Source organism: Schistocerca gregaria, chromosome 2, assembly GCF_023897955.1.
Source record: "Schistocerca gregaria isolate iqSchGreg1 chromosome 2, iqSchGreg1.2, whole genome shotgun sequence".
NCBI classification, from domain to species: Eukaryota; Metazoa; Arthropoda; class Insecta; order Orthoptera; family Acrididae; genus Schistocerca; species Schistocerca gregaria.
Genome location: NC_064921.1, coordinates 1022966479 through 1022985878, shown reverse-complemented (window position 1 = coordinate 1022985878; position 19400 = coordinate 1022966479). Strand labels below are relative to the sequence as shown.

At 38.2% G+C, this 19400-nt stretch overlaps 1 protein-coding gene across 1 annotated transcript in view; it reads right to left on the bottom strand.

Annotated features, from left to right (window-relative positions):
• Positions 1 to 2989: 2989 nt before the first annotated feature.
• Positions 2990 to 19400, bottom strand: part of LOC126335530 (hexosaminidase D-like) — a 220891-nt gene continuing 204480 nt past the window's right edge. Inside the window, exon 11 of the mRNA XM_049998898.1 lies at positions 2990 to 3590. Coding sequence (XP_049854855.1) covers positions 3395 to 3590 — 196 coding nt within the window. The 3' untranslated portion in view covers positions 2990 to 3394. The remainder of the gene's footprint in view (positions 3591 to 19400) is intronic.

Below are 19400 nucleotides of genomic sequence, written 5' to 3'. Positions count from 1 at the left end.
AATGTTGCCTAATGCTATTTCTGAAACTCTCGACTGTCTTCTTCATTTTACCCATATTCTTTCATGTTAATTTCTTGTCGTTTCAATTTCTTCGGTTTTAATTTGCAGTTCATTACCATTAAACTGAGTCCATATCTGCCCCTGAAAATGTCTCATAGTTTAAAATTTGGTTTTGAAATCATTGTATTACCATTATACAATCAACCAGAAAACCTTCTAGTGCTCCCAGGTCTTTTTCACACATACATCCTACTTACATGATTCTTAAACAAAGTGCTAGGGTTGATTAAATTATGCTCTACGAAATTCTTCCAGACAACTTCCTCTTCTTTCCTTTCATCCTGTCCATGTTCTCATATACGTTTTTCTTCTCTTCCTTTTCCTACTACTGAATTCCAGCCCCCCATCACACTGAATTTTTTGCCTCCAATAGCTATCTGAATAATTTCTTTTATCTCTGACATTTAAACTTCTACTAGCACGGTGGTGTAGGCTTCATGTCTATCTTGGCTATGATAATAAGATTTTTAATAAATTGAGTGCCAAGCCCCAAGCATTTATTTAAATTGAAACCACCGTCCCTGTTTATTAAGTTTCCTGACTTCTCAACAGCAGATACTCATTAATTATGCTGTCCCACAAACTTGATGTTTGCACCACAATACTGGTCTCATCATATTTAATTTCATGATTATATTTGAGACAGTGCTCCACAACAGCTGATTTCTTGGTTGTTTTAGTTGGGTATGTTGTTGGTGTTTCTTGCATCTCTCCTCAACTTTTCTTATAGTCTGTGTCTGTGTCATTTAAGATGTGGCACTTTCACATTGAACATGAGATACATCTGACTTTGGAAGACTTAGATCATCTTTAACATCATAAAAAATACTTTTATCTTAGATGATAGGAGTGAAATATACTGGGTCAGACACTCAAGTTATTAAAATCTTACCAGAGTAAGGACATGCTTAGACAATTTTCCTTTCATAGAATATGAGTGCTAGGTCTGAAAACTCTCTTTAAATTTTGATAAAACACAGTATATACAGTTCCGTACAGTAAATGACACAACTCCAGTAATAAATATAGACTTTGAACAGAAGTCTGTAGCTAAGGTAGAATTTTCAAAATTTTTAGGTGTGTCCATTGATGAGAGGTTAAACTGGAAGCAACACATTGATGGTCTGCTGAAACGTCTGAGTTCAGCTACGTATGCTATTAGGGTTATTGCAAATTTTGGTGACAAGAATCTCAGTAAATTAGCTTACTATGCCTACTTTCATTCACTGCTTTCGTATGGCATCATATTCTGGGGTAATTCATCATTGAGATGAAAAGTATTCATTGCTCAAAAACGTGTAATCAGAATAATTGCTGGAGCCCACTCACGGTCATCCTGCAGACATCTATTTAAGGATCTAGGGATCCCCACAGTAACCTCACAGCATATATATTCACTTATGAAATTTGTTGTTAAATATCCAACCCAGTTCAAAAGCAATAGCAGTGTGCATAGCTATAACACCACGAGAAAGGATAATCTTTACTATGCAGGGTTAAATCTGACTTTGGCACAGAAAGGGGTAAATTATGCTGCCACAAAAGTCTTTGGTCACCTACCAAACAGCATCAAAAGCCTGACAGATAGTCAACCAACATTTAAAAATAAATTAAAAGAATTTCTAGAGGACAACTCCTTCTACTCATTGGCTGAATTTTTAGATATAAATTAAGGGAGGGAAAAAAAACTAACTTAAACATTAGTGTCATGCAATATTTTGTGTAATGTAATATGGTGTACAGACATCTTTCATTAACCTGACACATTCCACATCATTACGAAGTGTCGTATTCATGATCTATGGAACAAGTATTAATCTAATCTAATCAAAAGGGATCAAAGGGCAAAGTGGATGTCATGAATCAACCACAGCTATAAATGGCAGCATGAGATCAACAAAAGTTCACAGTCTGGTTTGAGCCCAGGCAGTGAGTTCACATAACAATAAAACTCGCGGCACCCAAAGAAGATGCCTGGTTTGGTCATCGAAATATTGTACATAAAACAGAAATAATAATTCAGCAGAACACCTGAAAGCTTTCTGTTAATCAACCACACCCATAAAACCGGAGAGATCAAACAGAGATGCTACTGTATTTAGAAGTTTTCATACACACTTGTACATAGGACAGACATAAAAGTATGGTTCCTTTAAATGCTTCAAACTTGCTTAAAATGTATGACTGATCAAATATCAACAAAATTTGTGGGATAACAGAACTGTAACTTTTAAACTGCTAAATGAGAATAAAGTGATAATAACCTTACACATCCTAAAATACAATTTAAACCCATAGTTTTAAGAATATTTTGTCAGTTCCTCCATTAAGAAGGATTAACCAAGATACAGAGAAAGAAATAATAAGCTGTACAGGTGCTAGAGAGAAAATGAAGATTTTTTTGGTTTTGAAAAAAAATCATCATCTTAGTCTTTTCTGTCCTTCTACCTGTTACTGTCTAGTGGTTGCTAAGTAGACTCTACTGTAGCAAATACTGTTAATATATTTTTTTTCCCTTTTATTTACACAGTATAATAATGACCAATAACTTTTTTTGTTTCTCTAAGATATTATTTCACTTTGCAGGGTCTGCAAATGAAAAGTCTTAGTAATGCCATATTTGTTTCTGCCCCTGAATGCTTTTTTGGTACCACAATGTTACCATAATTTAAGTGAAGAAATATCATGTATGCAGTCTGCAAATTATGTAAGCTCTTTTCGGAATGTTTTGCTGCTTAACATTTGTATGTATGAAATGGGCGAGGAGAATCAGCCATTGATTCTGCTAAATATGTGTGAGCATGCACATGAAAATAACATCCAGGCTTTACAGTTCATTAGAACAATGGTAACAATTCAAGCATATGAATCAGGGACTGTGTCGCAAGTTAACATACAATAGAATAGGTTAAATAACAACTAACACACCTCTGTCTAAAAGTGGTACTATTTCAAACTGAACAAACTATGAACTCTGCAAATAGCTCTTACATTTTTTATTGGAGAAATATTTACAGTGATAGGTGACTAGAGCACATTAAAATTACTAACAAGAGTTAAAATCATATATATACAAAATATTTTACAGCTTCATTAATGGAAAAATGAGGCAGTGTGTGAACAACTTGTTTACTTCACATATCACATCATTCAGTCTTTTAACTCAAAAAGAGTCAAATGGGAGCTATAAACATTCTATAACATGGCAAAATTATCTGCCTGGCTTTTTTTATAGCACAAAGTACTTAATAAGTCAATGCCACAGAGAATGCTACATTTCATGAAACACCCCAATGGTTTTTCTATTTAAACATATAGTCTTGACATCACAATTTCAAATTACATCTGGAAAACTCTGCATTGGTATTCTCATTGGCATTTGTGCTTCTGCGTCTTTTTTCAGTTGCCTGAGCCTAACCTTTAAAGGCTCAACATTTGTTCCAATCCATTCATCCACTGTTGCTGTATGCAGTATGTCTTCTAAGTGTGCACGTAAGTAGCTCTCAAGAGATGTCAGTTCAAACATCAGACTGAAACAATTTACAAATCTCTGAGACATTCTAATAAACATGGAACCAATATATAAAATAAATTAAACATAAGTGCTGTTTTTCAAAATGCAGCTATAAAAACTTAAAATACTTATAAATTAAGAGCTTAATTTTTCAAAATTGGGATTTGTGACAAACAGATCAGCATTTCATATGCAGGGAAGGAATGAAGACACATTGACTCTCAGTGAAGAGGACTGTATACTGTTAGTTAGACACTAAAACAATGGCTGCACTTTATCACTGATGTTGTGGTCTGTAGTTGGAAAACTGGCTTGATGCAGCTCTCCACTCCAGTCTATCAATGTGCGAGTACCCTCATCCCTGTGTATGGTGGATCCTCTAGTCAGTTTTGATGTGGTTTCTCTTTTCACTCATGTTCCTCTCTCTGATTCTTTGCGGCTAATTGAGGGTTGGTGTCGAGTTAACAAATTTGTTGCAGCAAGTGCTGACTTCCACTTACTTTTTATTCAATGGTCAGTACTAAGAATAGACTGATGGAATTGCAATGGGAGGCCCGTTGTCACCTACTGTGGCCAATTCGTTTATGGAGAACTTTGAGGAACGTACATTGGAGTCAGCAACCTTGAAACTTGCATGTTTTTTCAGATATGTAGACGATAATTTTGTTGTTTGGCCTCATGGTAGTGAGAATTTAAACCGGTTTTTGGAACACCTGAATTGAATCCACTCAAATATTCAGTTCACTGTGGAGATGGAAAAGAATGGATTGCCTTCCCTTCCTTGATGTTTTGGTCAGAATGAAGACTGATGGTACATTGGGACATTCTGTTTATAGGAAGCCTACCACACTGACTTGTATCTGCGAGCTGATAGTTGTCACAATCCAGCTCAGTGTGAAGGAGTGGTTTTCACAGGGCTCATGTTACCTCAGACCCTGAAAGTTTGGCAGCTGAGCTATCACATCTCGAAGTCACCTTTCATCAGAATGGTTATAGTGAGAGGCAGATCAAATGCTCATTGCGCTATCAGCCTTCTGTGCAATGAGTGAGTGACGATAGCAACGAGTTGGCACCTAAGTGTACGGCCTTTTTGCAGGAAGCGTTTCCAACAGGACTGGCAGTATTTTGTGGAAATATGATGTGAAATGTGTTTTTCGTACACCTTCCATGATTAAGGTCCTGTTGGCGTCCGTAAAAGATTATCTTTGTTTGCGTAAGGCTGGTGTCTATTGTATTCCTTGCAGTTGTGGCATGTCATATATTGGCCAGACAATCAGGACTGTGGAAGACTGGTGCACTGAACATAAGTGTCCCATACACTTACAACAGCCGAGCAAATCTGCTATTGCAGAACATTGCCTTGACACCGGTCATCCTATGGAATACAACAACATGGAGATTCTGGCTTGCACGTCCAGCTATTGGGATAGTGTTATTAAGGAAGCTGTTGAAATAAAACTATCAAGCAACCTCATAAACAGAGATGGTGGATTTTGTTTAAATGCTGCTTGGAATCCGGCTCTGTCTCTCATCAAAAAACCGAGTGACAGAATTAGTGCTACCTCACCTGTTGATTAATAGTCACTACTGATATTTCTGATGTTGGTTATCTGTGGTTGTGTGTTGACTCTGCGGTTACTTGTTCTGTGTGTGGTATCTTCCTTGTTTCTCCTCTGTGAACTGAGGTATTGAATTCTCTTGCACATTGCTTCCTCCTTGCAGCTGTGCCTTGAGAATGGCAGGGTGTGCTCCTGTCGAAATATCAGTGGTGGTCGACGATGTCACCTGGCAGCAAACCCGTGAGTTATTTGAAATGGGAAGAATGAATTGACTGGAATGTCTTGTGTGAGTCACAATTAGATTAATCTTTTCATCATGGTTCCCATGAAAGTGATATATAGAATGAAGAAAAATATCTCTAAACTAGCTGACAAACCTAGCATTGCCCAAGTTTTCATTTATTTTCTATTAGAAATGAAAACAAAAAATGAACTGTGTTTGTAGGGTAATACTGAATAAATTTCATTTCCACGTATTTGTGAAAGCACTTTTGAAATTATGAAACAATTGTAGAAAGCAGTATGCATAACATACAAATGTCAAAGTACAGTACCCAAATTAAGAAGCACAGTATGCGAAATCTAAATTCAATGTAATGTTTATTTAATTCAGAACTTCATTATAAACAATATTTCTAGTTGCATGTACAGAAGCTATGATGAATAAATTCTTGGGTTGGCCCATCCTTGAGCAAATGGCATAAAGCATCCATGACAAAAACATGGAGATGTCAAATTCACTCTGCAGTATTTAATAAACTGACCCTGTGACTTATTCAGTGTAACAGCAAACACAAGTCACACTGGAAACTGCAGTCTCTTGAAGTAGACTGAAGTGAAAGGGGCGCAGCTGCTTCACACGTCTGCAATGTTATTTTGTAAACGTCTCTATGGCAATGCCTTTTCATAGCTCTACAGATAGTTATTGTTTTTGCCCACAACTGCTTCAGCTTCGTAGTTGAAAGCTGTCAAGTAACTTCCAGGTATCAGGGATTTCCTTAAATAGATTCAACTGCAGCAGTGTCTTAATAAGAAAGAATAAATGTATTAAAACTTCATGCATGATGTGACATTTCTTTCATACACCTCAGTGTTTATGATGTCATATCTCTTAAGCAATGTGCCGTAGAATCATATATTTGTGTAGGTAATTCAGCAGCAATGTGGATACTATCTGTGAAATACATTGTGAACAGAGTTAGTAGCAAGAAGTACTAAATTGAAACATCTTGTGTGATGCAGCAGTTTTTCATGCATATCATTGTTTATGGTGAAGTATCTCCCAAACTATGATAGGTGTGTGGTTTTTACCCCTGTAGTGATTGTTGACCGATTATATGGCTATATTTGCCAAGTTTGGTTGAAATAAGTTCAGAGCTTTAGGAGTAGATGTGTAACATACACACATCCATACAATGGTGAGTCAAATGAAATTCTGAAATTTGTAATAACAAATCGAAATTTCGTGCCGTTATCCTGTAAGTTGCTAAGCGTGCTACAAACAGCATGCAGAATGGCCTGTAGGTGGCAGCGTATTGCAGATGCACACATACCGTCGCAGTATCAGTATAAAGATGGCCACCCCACTTGCAACTTGTACCAGGGAAGAACAGCGTTCTGTTATTCGGTTTTTGCGTAGTGAAGGTGTGAAACCTATTGAAATTCATCGATGAATGTAGATTCAGAATGGTGATGCATGTTTGTTACAGCAGCAAGTCTACAAATGGAGTAGGACGTTTACAAATGCTGTGACTTCATTGGAGATGATCCTTGTCCAGGTCAAGCACAACGAGTTGCGACTCCACAGAACACTGCAGCAGTTGAAGCCATAGTGAAGGAAAACTGCTGAGTGACACTGAATGACATTGCAGCATGTTCACAGATTAGTCATTGGTCAGCACACCACATTGTGCATGATGTGCTCCAGTTTCACAAAGTGTCTGCAAGATGGGTGCCACGGCAGCTGACTCCTGAAATGAGAGAACGACATGTTGATGCTTGTGAAGAACTTCTTCGGTGCTTTGAACGAGAAGGTGATGGCTTCCTTGCAAGAATCGTTACTGAGGACGAAATCTGGGTTCACTTCCACCAACCGGAAATGAAGAGAAAGAGCAAGGAATGGCGCCATTCCTCATCACCAAAAACAAGAAGTTTCGAATAGAACCATCAGCAGCGAAGGTTATGCTGACTCTCTTTTGGCATGAAAAAGACGTCATTTTGGAGCATTACATGCCTAGAGGAACCACTGTCACCAGTGCATCATACACAGATCTGCTATCATCTGCGGCCTGCAATCAAATCAAAGTGACATGGATTGCTGTCAGCAGGTGTCCTTTTGCAACATGACAATGCAAGGCCCCACACTGCACGTACAAGAGTTGCAACAATCACAGACCTGCATTTTGAGTGTCTTCCTCATTCACCATACTCACCAGACCTAGCCCCCAAGTGATTTCCATATGTTTGGACCACTCAAAGACGCAATGGGAGGAAAGAAGTTCTATTCTGATGAAGAGGTACACCACGTGGTGAATCAGTGGTTGCACAGACTACCAAAAGAATTTTCTTCTAAAGGAATTTATGAACTTAGTAAGTGCTGGACGACTTGCATTGAGTGTAGGGGAGATTATGTTGAAAGGTGATGCAGCTTTGTACCACTTCTGCATAATAAATAATATTTTAAAAAAATATTTAAAGTTTTGATCTGACTCACCCCCGTACATTTCTATAATCTGTACTACAGGAATACCCAGTGCTGCCCAGGTATGTATTCCAATCCGCCCCCCCCCCCCTTTCCATTTCCTTATCCCCCCTCTCTGTCTATTTCCTGCTCCCCCTTTCTCCGTGCATCTTCTCCTCGTCCTATCTGGATCCATCTCATCCTTCCCCCTCACCTTTTCTCTCCAAATTATCATCCCCAACCCAGGCTGGTGGTTCTCACCTCCACAGTATTTCTAAGTATAGCAAGTAATATGTCTATCAAGTTCAGTTGAAACTGATTCAGTGATTTAGCAGGAGCTTTTTGCCCACAGCTTTGCCAGAGTATGCATATGTGGCATATATTTATCATATTTCACAAATACTTGTACAAATATTACTTGTAGTGAATTTCACCCGGCAGTTTCATTTTCACACAGCTCAAATTTTATGACATCATATCTTCTGAACAATGTATTGTACAAAGATATAATTTTGCAAGTACATTCAGTTGCATATTGGGTAATGACTGCAAAATTTGTTGTGAGTGGTATAGTGTTAAAGACATAATAAATTAAAATGTCATGCATGATGTGGCATTTTTTCCAAGCATCTCAGTGTTAATGACATCACATCTCTTGAACTATATGTCATAGAATGACATATTTGTGTAGATACATTTAGCATCATATGTGGATACTGTCTGCAAATATGTTGTGAATAGAGTTACTGGCAAATAAGTAATAAATTTAAACATCATGCACAATGCAGCAGTTTTCACACATCTCAGTCTTTATGACATCACATCTCCTGAGGAACATACACATGTACATATGAGTACATCCATTTTTATAATATGTATGGATGGATTCTACACTTAATACTTGAAACTTCTTGTGTAGGTTTTTGTGAGATAACTGACACCATATCTTCATGTCTGCCAATTCAGGCTTTTCAACATTTCAGTGACACTCTCCCTGAGACAAACAAACCTGTGGCCATTAGGGCTGCCCTTCTTTGTGGATGTTCAATGTTCCCCATTATATATACCTGATATAAGCTCCACACTCTTGAGCAATATTCTAAGATGAGACACACAAGTGGTTTACAAGATGTCTTCTTTGAAGACTGACTGCATTTTCCCCGGATCCTGCCAATAAACCAAAGTCTGCAGCCTGCTTTAACTACAACTGAGCCTATGTGATCATTTCATTTCATATTTGAATGAGTTGGCCAATTACTAATGTGACTCACAGATATTATATGATACTATGTCTTTTTTTCATTTTGTGAAGTGATAAATTTTATATTTATGAGCATCTAAAGCAAGATAGCAAATTTTGGACCACCTTGAAATCTTATCATGATCCGACAGAATATTTATGTAGCCTCTTTCAGATAGTACTTCATTACAGATAATTGCATCATCTGCAAAAACTCTGAGGTCACTATTAATATTGTCTGGAGGTCATTAATACATAAAGTGAACAGCAAGAGTCCTAAGACACTTCCCAGTGGCACACCTGAAGTTACTTCTACATCTGCCGATGACTCTCCATCCAAGATGACTGGTTGCACCGTTCCTACTAAAAATCCCCAACCTAATCACAAATTGTGCTTGATACTCCTTATGATTGTACTTTTGATAATTATCGTAGATGTGGTAATGAGTCAAATGCTTTTCAGAAATCAAGAAATACTGCATCTACCTGACTGCCTTGAATCAAGGCTTTCAGTATGACATGTGAGAGAAGTGTGAGTTGGTTTCACATGATCAGTGTTCTCGGAATCCATGTTGGTTGGCATGCAGAAGGTTATTCTGATACTTTGTTATGTTTCGGCTCAGAATATGTTCTAAGACTTTACAATAAATCTATGTCAAGGATATTTGATAATAGCCTTTTATGGGTTTATGTTAACCATCTTGCAGGTGGGAGTGACCTGCACTTTCTACCAACTACTGGGCATGTTTTTTGTTCAAGGTATCTGCGGTACATTATAGATAAAAGAGTGGCTAACTCAGCCACAAATTCATTATAGAATCTGATAGGGAACACATGAGGCACTGGAGCTTTGTTCATCTTTAACTGTTTCAGCTGTTTGAACAACAAAGGTTCCTGGGGTATACCTGAAGTTACTCCTACTTTTGTCGATGTGTCTTCATGCAAGATAACAAGCCTACCATGAAATACTCAATCTACTCTCATTTTTTTCACAACTCTTTCACAAAAGCTGATCATTTATCATTTTTTATTCCAGTTACAAAAATAAAAACAGAAATTCAGACTAATTTTAATTCTAGGACAACAATAATCAAGCACAGAAAAAATTTAAAGCCAACATTGCACCACGAAAGTGGGCTGTAGTTTTGTTAAATCTGCTACTCACCAATGATAAATATATTCCTCATATCCAGGCCAATCCCAACTCACTTTTTCAGATATACTCATTTACTTTATCATTTGAATTCTATGAGTTCTTCAGTTGTTTCCTATGGATATTTATATTTGATGGTTGATGACACTACGTGTGGCTTTTGAGGATGAATACAGTTTCACATCTATGATAAAAACAAGTCAGAACAGAATAGCATGAAGCTGTTTGTGATGTTTTTACTAAGTAGGTCCTTAAGATGATGGTGTGTGAAGGAAAAGAGGCACAGGAGTAATGTGTTATGGTACAACAGAAAAGACCATCTGAATCCTATTTTGCCAAAATCCACATACCTAGCAGCTAATAAAAACTAATTCAAATTATGAGCACGATTTGGTGAAGTTCAGATTTTTTAGATTGTATCCTCTGTTGAGCACAGTTGGGTGAAGTTAAAATATTATTTTGTTGTATCTTCCATCGAAACTGAATTGGAAATTCTTTCAACAAAATTATGCTATGCTATGCTTCAATGAAACTTTTAACTTTCAGAGTACTTCAGTCTTGGGCAAAACTTCCTACTTGTGGATCACAATTTGTTACAATTAATGACATGAGGCAGAATCATTTCACCCAACACATGACTGTAAATACAAGTATTCAATCTGCTGCTGATTATTTCACAGCACCACTTCACTGCTGCAATAGTGTACACTCAAAACTGAAACTTAGTTTTGAGCCCAGAGATGTTGAATCACTCACTGTCACAACTTACAGTGGTTGCTGCTGTTACTGTATCCATCATATATCACTGACCATATTGAGATGCAGCAACAGTGACCTCACAAATTTCACTGTTATCATCACAGACATATAAGATTAGACTTATTGGCCTGTTCTGTCATAGAACTGTTCATGGCATCATTTTGAAGGCTAGCTAATATTTTGTTTTCCTTTTGGATTGTATTGCAAAGCAATTTCAGTGGTGCTATTGTCGTTCATACAGTGAATGTATCCCCTCCAATTTCTTCTGTATTTTTACAACATTTGTAAGTTACTTCTTATGACAAAAATATTGTTCTTACACTCTACAATAAAGTATCCTCCCAAATAGTACACTAACTTTATTTAAGAGAGTTCAGTTTGTCCTATTTGGTTAGAAATTAAGAATCCATCTGTTGCATCTGTGAAACAGTAACAAAGATATAGTTTAAGTAACATTTCCTTTTGAATGCTATAGTCTAAAGTTCATCAAAATGTGCAACAGAAATGCCAAGATCTTTGAAGCTTCATTTACATATTGTCTGATTTTTGTATCTTAAGATTAAACCACAGATATTTAAATTCACTTATTAGTTTGATTTTTATCCATTTATTACGATGTTTGTTCACATTGATTCCAATTCCCAAAATGCCACCACTTCAGTTTTACTTCTGGGAACTGTAATACCATATGTAGCAGTAACTTGGCTCGATTTATGTTTGAGCTGCTCTCTCGATTTAATTTTCAGCATTTCCAATTATGACCTTACAGAAAATAGTAAACATGTATAATGTACATTGTTAATTATGACATTTAACGTTTTAAGCCAATTTTTTATGATCATGTCAATACTACAGTAGGCTGTGCAACAAGCACTGTGGCACAGCAGTCAACATTGCTCGGTGGCATGCTGCAGTTCATCAGTTCAAACCCAACTACCAGAAATTATTTCTAATTTAGTATTTATAATTTACGGAAGATTCTCAAAATTTCCTATGTTTGTGGTGTTTGTTCATTCTGGATTTTTCAATGCTTGTATGAATAGTAACAGTTACTTTCCAGGAGTTCAGTTCATTTCTTTCTGTCTGTACATTGTTGTTCATAATAAATGTGCTTTCAGTGCTAAGTGTTGTACTTCGAAATTGGATTTGATTGTGGTTACAATATGTCATTGTTTAATGGAGATGCTGGATAGTTCAAAACATCTACATCACCGGGGCTCAAATTAGTCAATGTAACAGCAGTTATCTACACAGACAGGAACCAGAACACAAGCAGCACTAGCGAGCTGCACATCAGGCTTCCATCCATGTTCTCTGGAGATGCTGATCAGGACTTGATGAAATGGTTGAAAGGATTCAACCAAAGTCACCTTACCAAAATCAAGAGGTGAGACGACACAATGTGTTTGATAAATGTGTAGTTTTATTTGTGGGGCACAGCTCAACAGTGGTTCAAGAACAACAAAGAGAAATTGCAGGGTGAATTGAAGAAAACATTTGGTGACAATCAGCAGCAGGTCTGCTTAGTGGAAGAACAACCGAAGAACGGGTCAAACACCATAGGAAAATGACATGGACCTACATACAGAATGTTTTGGCCATATGCCATATTGTAAATCCAAATGTGTCACTCGATGAAAGGAGTCACTAAATATATGTACCAAGCTACCCACTTCCATAGCCACGGTGGCTAATGCATGCCTGTGCAGTGATGCTCAACTTGAAGGTGACCTGGTTCAAATCCCGATGGTGAATGAAATTTTCACTGCCGGTATTTGGGTAGAAGAGGTGGTAGCATAAAGTTTCTCATCACCAGTCTGTGAACAGGTATCCTGGATTAAATTACAAACCTCTCTGCAGTGAGGGCATGTGACATTGTTGTTGATGATTCATCTGTCACGTGGGGATGTTAATCTTGGCAGCCCCCTTGGTGCTCTCTGGGAGGAGTAAGCTTATTTCACCCTCTCCCTTTTCTTATCATCTCCAACATGAACACAACACTAGACTCTCTCTCTCTCTCTCTCTCTCTCTCTCTCTCTCTATCTATCTATCTCATAGACGACTAAACGTAACAGTTCTACTTATCCATACAATTCGAATATTCTGTGAAGAAAAAGTGCCAGTGGGAGTGGAAGAGAGGGAAAATCTTTTCAATTAGGTGTCTGAAACTGCCATTCAGGGTCTTCCAGCCATTCATCCCATACAGCTTAGGATTACTTTACTTATGACACCAAGCTCTTCTAGTAAATGATACCACAACCAATGAAGAAATGCAACAGAAAAAAGAGTCAAGCAGAAGAAGTATGAGCAACTCACAAATGTGGGCCCTATGGCAATTCTGAGAGACCATCATGACCTTGACCGTCTCTCATATGCCAGGTAGTAAGAGAGCAGATACTGCAGTTTATCGGAGCCAGAACTGTGGAACTGTGGAAGCAAGAGATGGCACCCATGAATGATGACATCACATCCCAGGAGATAACACAATGTTAAAGAAAAAGTGTATTGATCTTTACCAATCTCCACCACCAGTCAAAAGTGCCAGGAAGAGTAGAACTTGGACTTACACTGCAGCTTACGAAAGACAACTTAGTATATGGCCAAAAAAGTTATGACCAACTCTTAAGCCAAGTACAATGCCCTGAAGCTGAACAGACATTTGGAAGACAGAGGACAACATGCTGGTATGTTTCCACTGTGGATGTCCTGGAAACACTGTACGATGCTGCAGATAAAGGAAATGTGTATTCAACAACTTCTAAGCCACAAGAGATTGTTACAACAGTCTTATTCATTCCTGTCAACTACAAATGGCTGCAGTCGACCTTCAGGATGAAGCGCATCTGACAAATTCAAAGGGTTGTGTACTGTTATTGACAGTTATTCTTTCAATACATGTTCCTGCTGGCTGGACGAATTTTCAGTTTGCAACCTTCAGCACAATCAGTTTCATACCATGCAGCATAGTACTCTGACTGAGTTCTCTTCCCATCATGTGGCAACCACTCCCTGTCACCATGCTGAGGTACTAGCAGCTTGCAGAGCTGCTGAATTCACAAAAACTAAGTAAAGTGGCTATCTATGGAGGTGAGGCTGCCACAGATGAAAATCTGCCATTGAAAATAGTTACCAAAATGGCAAGAAACCTCACTGCCATCATCATAATGGCCAACCAGTCCAGGAACTAGTCAATTCATAGGTTTCTTTTCTGCAATGTCAAATGCTTATCATTGCAGCTAAAGAAGACTATGTTCTGTGATATGAAAGCAACTGTGCTGAAAGTTGCTAATGGGAAATATGGCCAGATGACAAGATCATGTATTGTAAGAATAACTATCAATAACAGAACACAACCTTTCAAATTTGTCATTTTAACAGAATGTTGTCATTATGATGTTCTCAGATGATCCTTCTTGCAGGCATCACAAGCAGTCACAAGACTGTAGGGTCACAGCTTATGCTTCCAGAGTACTCTCAAAATCTGAGCTCAAATATTTGTGCTATGCAGTTGTTTGGGCCACGTACAAGTTCCAGCCATATTTACTTGGCAAGCCTTTCACCACTGTGACAGACCACCATTCTCTACACTAGCTGACTAGGCTGAGGGATCTGTCAGGCCTGCTGGTGAATTGGACACTGAGGCTTCACGAGTACAACATCACAGTGGTATACAAAAATCGACAAAACCACAACGACACAGACTGCCTTTCAGGAAGAAATCCTTTGGCAGAACACAGCAGTGTGGATAAAATCTAAGTCACTGACACATTACATAGCGTTGCTGCTAGACAGGGGGAAGATCCAGCATTGTGGATAACCACAGAAGCCTTGAAGAAAGAGGGACCAAAGGAGGATTCGAATTAATAAAGAAAATATTGTATAAGAGGAACTATGATCCAATGGGACAGAAAGGTTCATTAGTCATCCTCCCTATCCCAAAGTTTTTCTAACGGCTTTATCCAAAATTTTTGAGAAGGTAATGTATTCAAGAGTAGCTTCACATATCTGTAAAAATGAAGTACTAACAAAATGTCAGTTTGGTTTCCAGAAAGGTTTTACAACAGAAAGTGCCATATATGCTTTCACCAATCAAATTTTTAATGATCCGAATAACCGAACACCACCCATTGGGATTTTTTGTGATCTCTCAAAGGCTTTTGATTGTGTAAATCATGAAATTCTGTTAGACAAGCTCAAGTATTGTGGCATAAATGGGACAGTGCACAAATGGTTTAATTCGTACCTAACTTGAAGAATGCAGAAAGTTGAAATAAGCAGTTCTCATAACATGCAAAGATCAGCACATTCCTCAAACTGGGGAACTATCAAGAATGGGGTTCCACAAGGCTCGGTCTTGGGTCCTTTGTTGTTCTTAGTCTATATTAATGACTTGCCATTCTATATTCATGAAGAGGCAAAGTTAGTTCTCTTTGCTGATGAAACAAGTATAGTAATCACACCTGACAAACAAGAATTAACTGATGAAATTGTCAATAATGTCATTCAGAAAATTACTAAGTGGGTCCTTGTAAACGGACTCTCACTAAATTTTGTTAAGACACATTACATTCACTTCCGTACAGTAAATGGTATGACACCATTAATAAATATAGACCTTAATCAGAAGCATATAGCTAAGGTAGAATATTCAAAAATTTTAGGTTTGTCCACTGATGAGAGATTAAATTGGAAGAAACACATGGATGATCTGCTGAAACCTTTGAGTTCAGCTACATATGCAATAAGGGTCATTGCAAATTTTGGTGATAAACATCTTAGTAAATTAGCTTACTACACCTATTTTTACTTATTGCTTGCATATGGCATCATATTTTGGGGTAATTCATCACTGAGGAATAAAATATTTATTGCACAAAAGCGTGTAATCAGAATAATAGCTGGAGTCCACCCAAGATCATCCTGCAGACATTTATTTAAGGATCTAGGGATATTCACAGTAGCTTCTCAGTATATATACTCTCTAATGAAATTTGTCCCCCCCATGAACCATGGACCTTGCCGTTGGTGGGGAGGCTTGCGTGCCTCAGCGATACAGATGGCCGTACCGTAGGTGCAACCACAACGGAGGGGTATCTGTTGAGAGGCCAGACAAACATGTGGTTCCTGAAGAGGGGCAGCAGCCTTTCCAGTAGTTGCAGGGGCAACAGTCTGGATGATTGACTGATCTGGCCTTGCAACATTAACCAAAACGGCCTTGCTGTGCTGGTACTGCGAACGGCTGAAAGCAAGGGGAAACTACAGCCGTAATTTTTCCCGAGGACATCCAGCTTTACTGTATGATAAAATGGTGACGGCGTCCTCTTGGGTAAAATATTCCGGAGGTAAAATAGTCCCCCATTCGGATCTCCGGGCGGGGACTACTCAGGAGGACATCGTTATCAGGAGAAAGAAAACTCGCGTTCTACGGATTGGAGCGTGGAATGTCAGATCCCTTAATTGGGCAGGTAGGTTGGAAAATTTAAAAAGGGAAATGGATAGGTTAACGTTAGATATAGTGGGAATTAGTGAAGTTCAGTGGCAGGAGGAACAAGACCTCTGGTCAGGTGAATACAGGTTTATAAATACAAAATCAAATAGGGGTAATGCAGGAGTAGGTTTAATAATGAATAAAAAAAATAAGAGTGCGGATAAGCTACTACAAACAGCATAGTGAAGGCATTATTGTGGCCAAAATAGACACAAAGCCCACACCTACAACAGTAGTACAAGTTTATGTGCCAACCAGCCCTACAGATGATGAAGAAATCGATGAAATGTATGATGAGATAATAGAAATTATTCAGGTAGTGAAGGGAGACGAAAATTTAATAGTCATGGGTGACTAGACTTTGAGAGTAGGAAAAGGGAGAGAAGGAAACATAGTAGGTGAATATGGATTGGGGGAAGGAAATGAAAGAGGTAGCTGCCTCTTAGAATTTTGCACAGAGCATAACTTAATCATAGCTAACACTTGCTTCAAGAATCATAAAAGAAGGTTGTATACATGGAAGAACACTGTAGATACTAAAAGGTATCAAATAGATTATATAATGGTAAGACAGAGATTTAGGAACCAGGTTTTAAATTGTAAGACATTTCCAGGTGCAGGTGCGGACTCTGACCACAATCTATTGGTTATGAACTGTAGATTAAAACTGATGAAACTGCAAAAAGGTGGGAATTTAAGGAGATGGGACCTGGATAAACTGACTAAACCAGAGGTTCTAGAGAGTTGCAGGGATAGCATAAGGGAACAATTGACAGGAATGGGGGAAAGAAATACTGTAGAAGAAGAATGGGTAGCTTTGAGGGATGAAGTTGTGAAGGCATAAGAGGATCAAGTAGGTAAAAAGACAAGCTCTAGTAGAAATCCTTGGGTAATAGAAGACATATTGAATTTAATTGATGAAAGGAGAAAATATAAAAAGTGCACTACATGAAGCAGGCAGAAAGGAATACAAACGTCTCAAAAATGAGATCGACAGGAAGTGCAAAATGGCTATGCAGGGATGGCTAGAGGACAAATGTAAGGATGTAGAAGCTTATCTCACTAAGAGTAAGATAGATACTGCCTACAGGAAAATTAAAGAGACCTTTGGAGAGAAGAGAACCACTTGAATGAATATAAAGAGCACAGATGGCAACCCAGTTTTAAGCAAAGAAGGGATGGCAGAAAGGTGGAAGGAGTATATAGAGGGTTTATACAAGTGCGATGGACTTGAGGACAATATTATGGAAAGGGAAGAGGATGTAGATGAAGACAAAATGGGAGATAAGATACTGCGTGAAGAGTTTGACAGAGCACTGAAAGACCTGAGTCGAAACAAGGCCCCGGTAGTGGACAACATTCCATTAGAACTACTGACGGCCTTGGGAGAGCCACTCCTGACAAAAATCTACCAGCTGGTGAGCAAGATGTATGAGACAAGTGAAATACCCTCAGACTTCAATAAGAATATAATAATTCCAATCCCAAAGAAAGCAGGTACTGACAGATGTGAAAATTACCGAACTATCAGTTTAATAAGCCACGGCTGCAAAATACTAACGCGAATTCTTTACAGACAAATGGAAAAACTGGTAGATGCGGACCTCGAGGAGGATCAGTTTGGATTCTGTAGAAATGTTGGAACACGTGAGGCAATACTGACCTTAAGACTGATCTTAGATGAAAGATTAAGAAAAGGCAAACCTACATTTTTAGGATTTGTAGACTTGGAGAAAGCTTTTGACAATGTTGACTGGAATACTCTCTTTCAAATTCTGATGGTGGCAGGGTTACAGGGAGCGAAAGGCTATTTACAATTTGTACAGAAACCAGATGGCAGTTATAAGAGTCAAAGGACATGAAAGGGAAGCAGTGGTTGGGAAGGGAGTGAGACAGGGTTGTAGTCTCTCCCCAATGTTATTCAATCTGTATATTGAGCAAGCAGTAAAGGAAACGAAAGAAAACTTCAGAGTAGGTATTAAAATTCATGGAGAAGAAGTAAAAACTTTGAGGTTCGCCGATGACATTGTAATTCTGTCAGAGACAGCAAAGGACTTGGAAGAGCAGTTGAACGGAATGGACAGTGTCTTGAAAGGAGGATATAAGATGAACATCAACAAATGCGAAACGAGGATATTGGAATGTAGTCAAATTAAATCAGGTGATGCTGAGGGAATTAGATTATGAAATGAGACACTTAAAGTAGTAAAGGAGTTTTAGGAAGTAAAATAACTGATGATGGTCGAAGTAGAGAGGATATAAAATGTAGACTGGCAATGGCAAGGAAAGTGTTTCTGAAAAAGAGAAATTTGTTAACATCGAGTATAGATTTATGTATCAGGAAGTCTTTTCTGAAAGTATTTGTATGGAGTGTAGCCATGTATGGAAGTGAAACATGGACGATAACCACTTTGGACAAGAAGATAATAGAAGCTTTCGAAATGTGGTGCTACAGAAGAATGCTGAAGATAAGGTGGATAGATCATGTAACTAATGAGGTGGTATTGAATAGAATTGGGGAGAAGAGAAGTTTGTGGCACAACTTGACTAGAGGAAGGGATCGGTTGGTAGGACATGTTTTGAGGCATCAAGGGATAACAAATTTAGCATTGGAGGGCAGCGTGGAGGGTAAAAATCCTAGAGGGAGACCAAGAGATGAATACACTAAGCAGATTCAGAAGGATGTAGGTTGCAGTAGGTACTGGGAGATGAAGCAACTTGCACGGGTTAGAGTAGCATGGAGAGCTGCATCAAACCAGTCTCAGGACTGAAGACCACAACAACAACAACAACAACAACAACAACAACATGAAATTTGTTATTAACAACCAAACCCAATTCAAAAGTAATAGCAGTGTCCATAGCTGCAATACTAGTAGGAAGGATGATCTTCACTATTCGAGATTAAATCTAACTTTGGCACAGAAAGGGGTGAATTATACTGCCC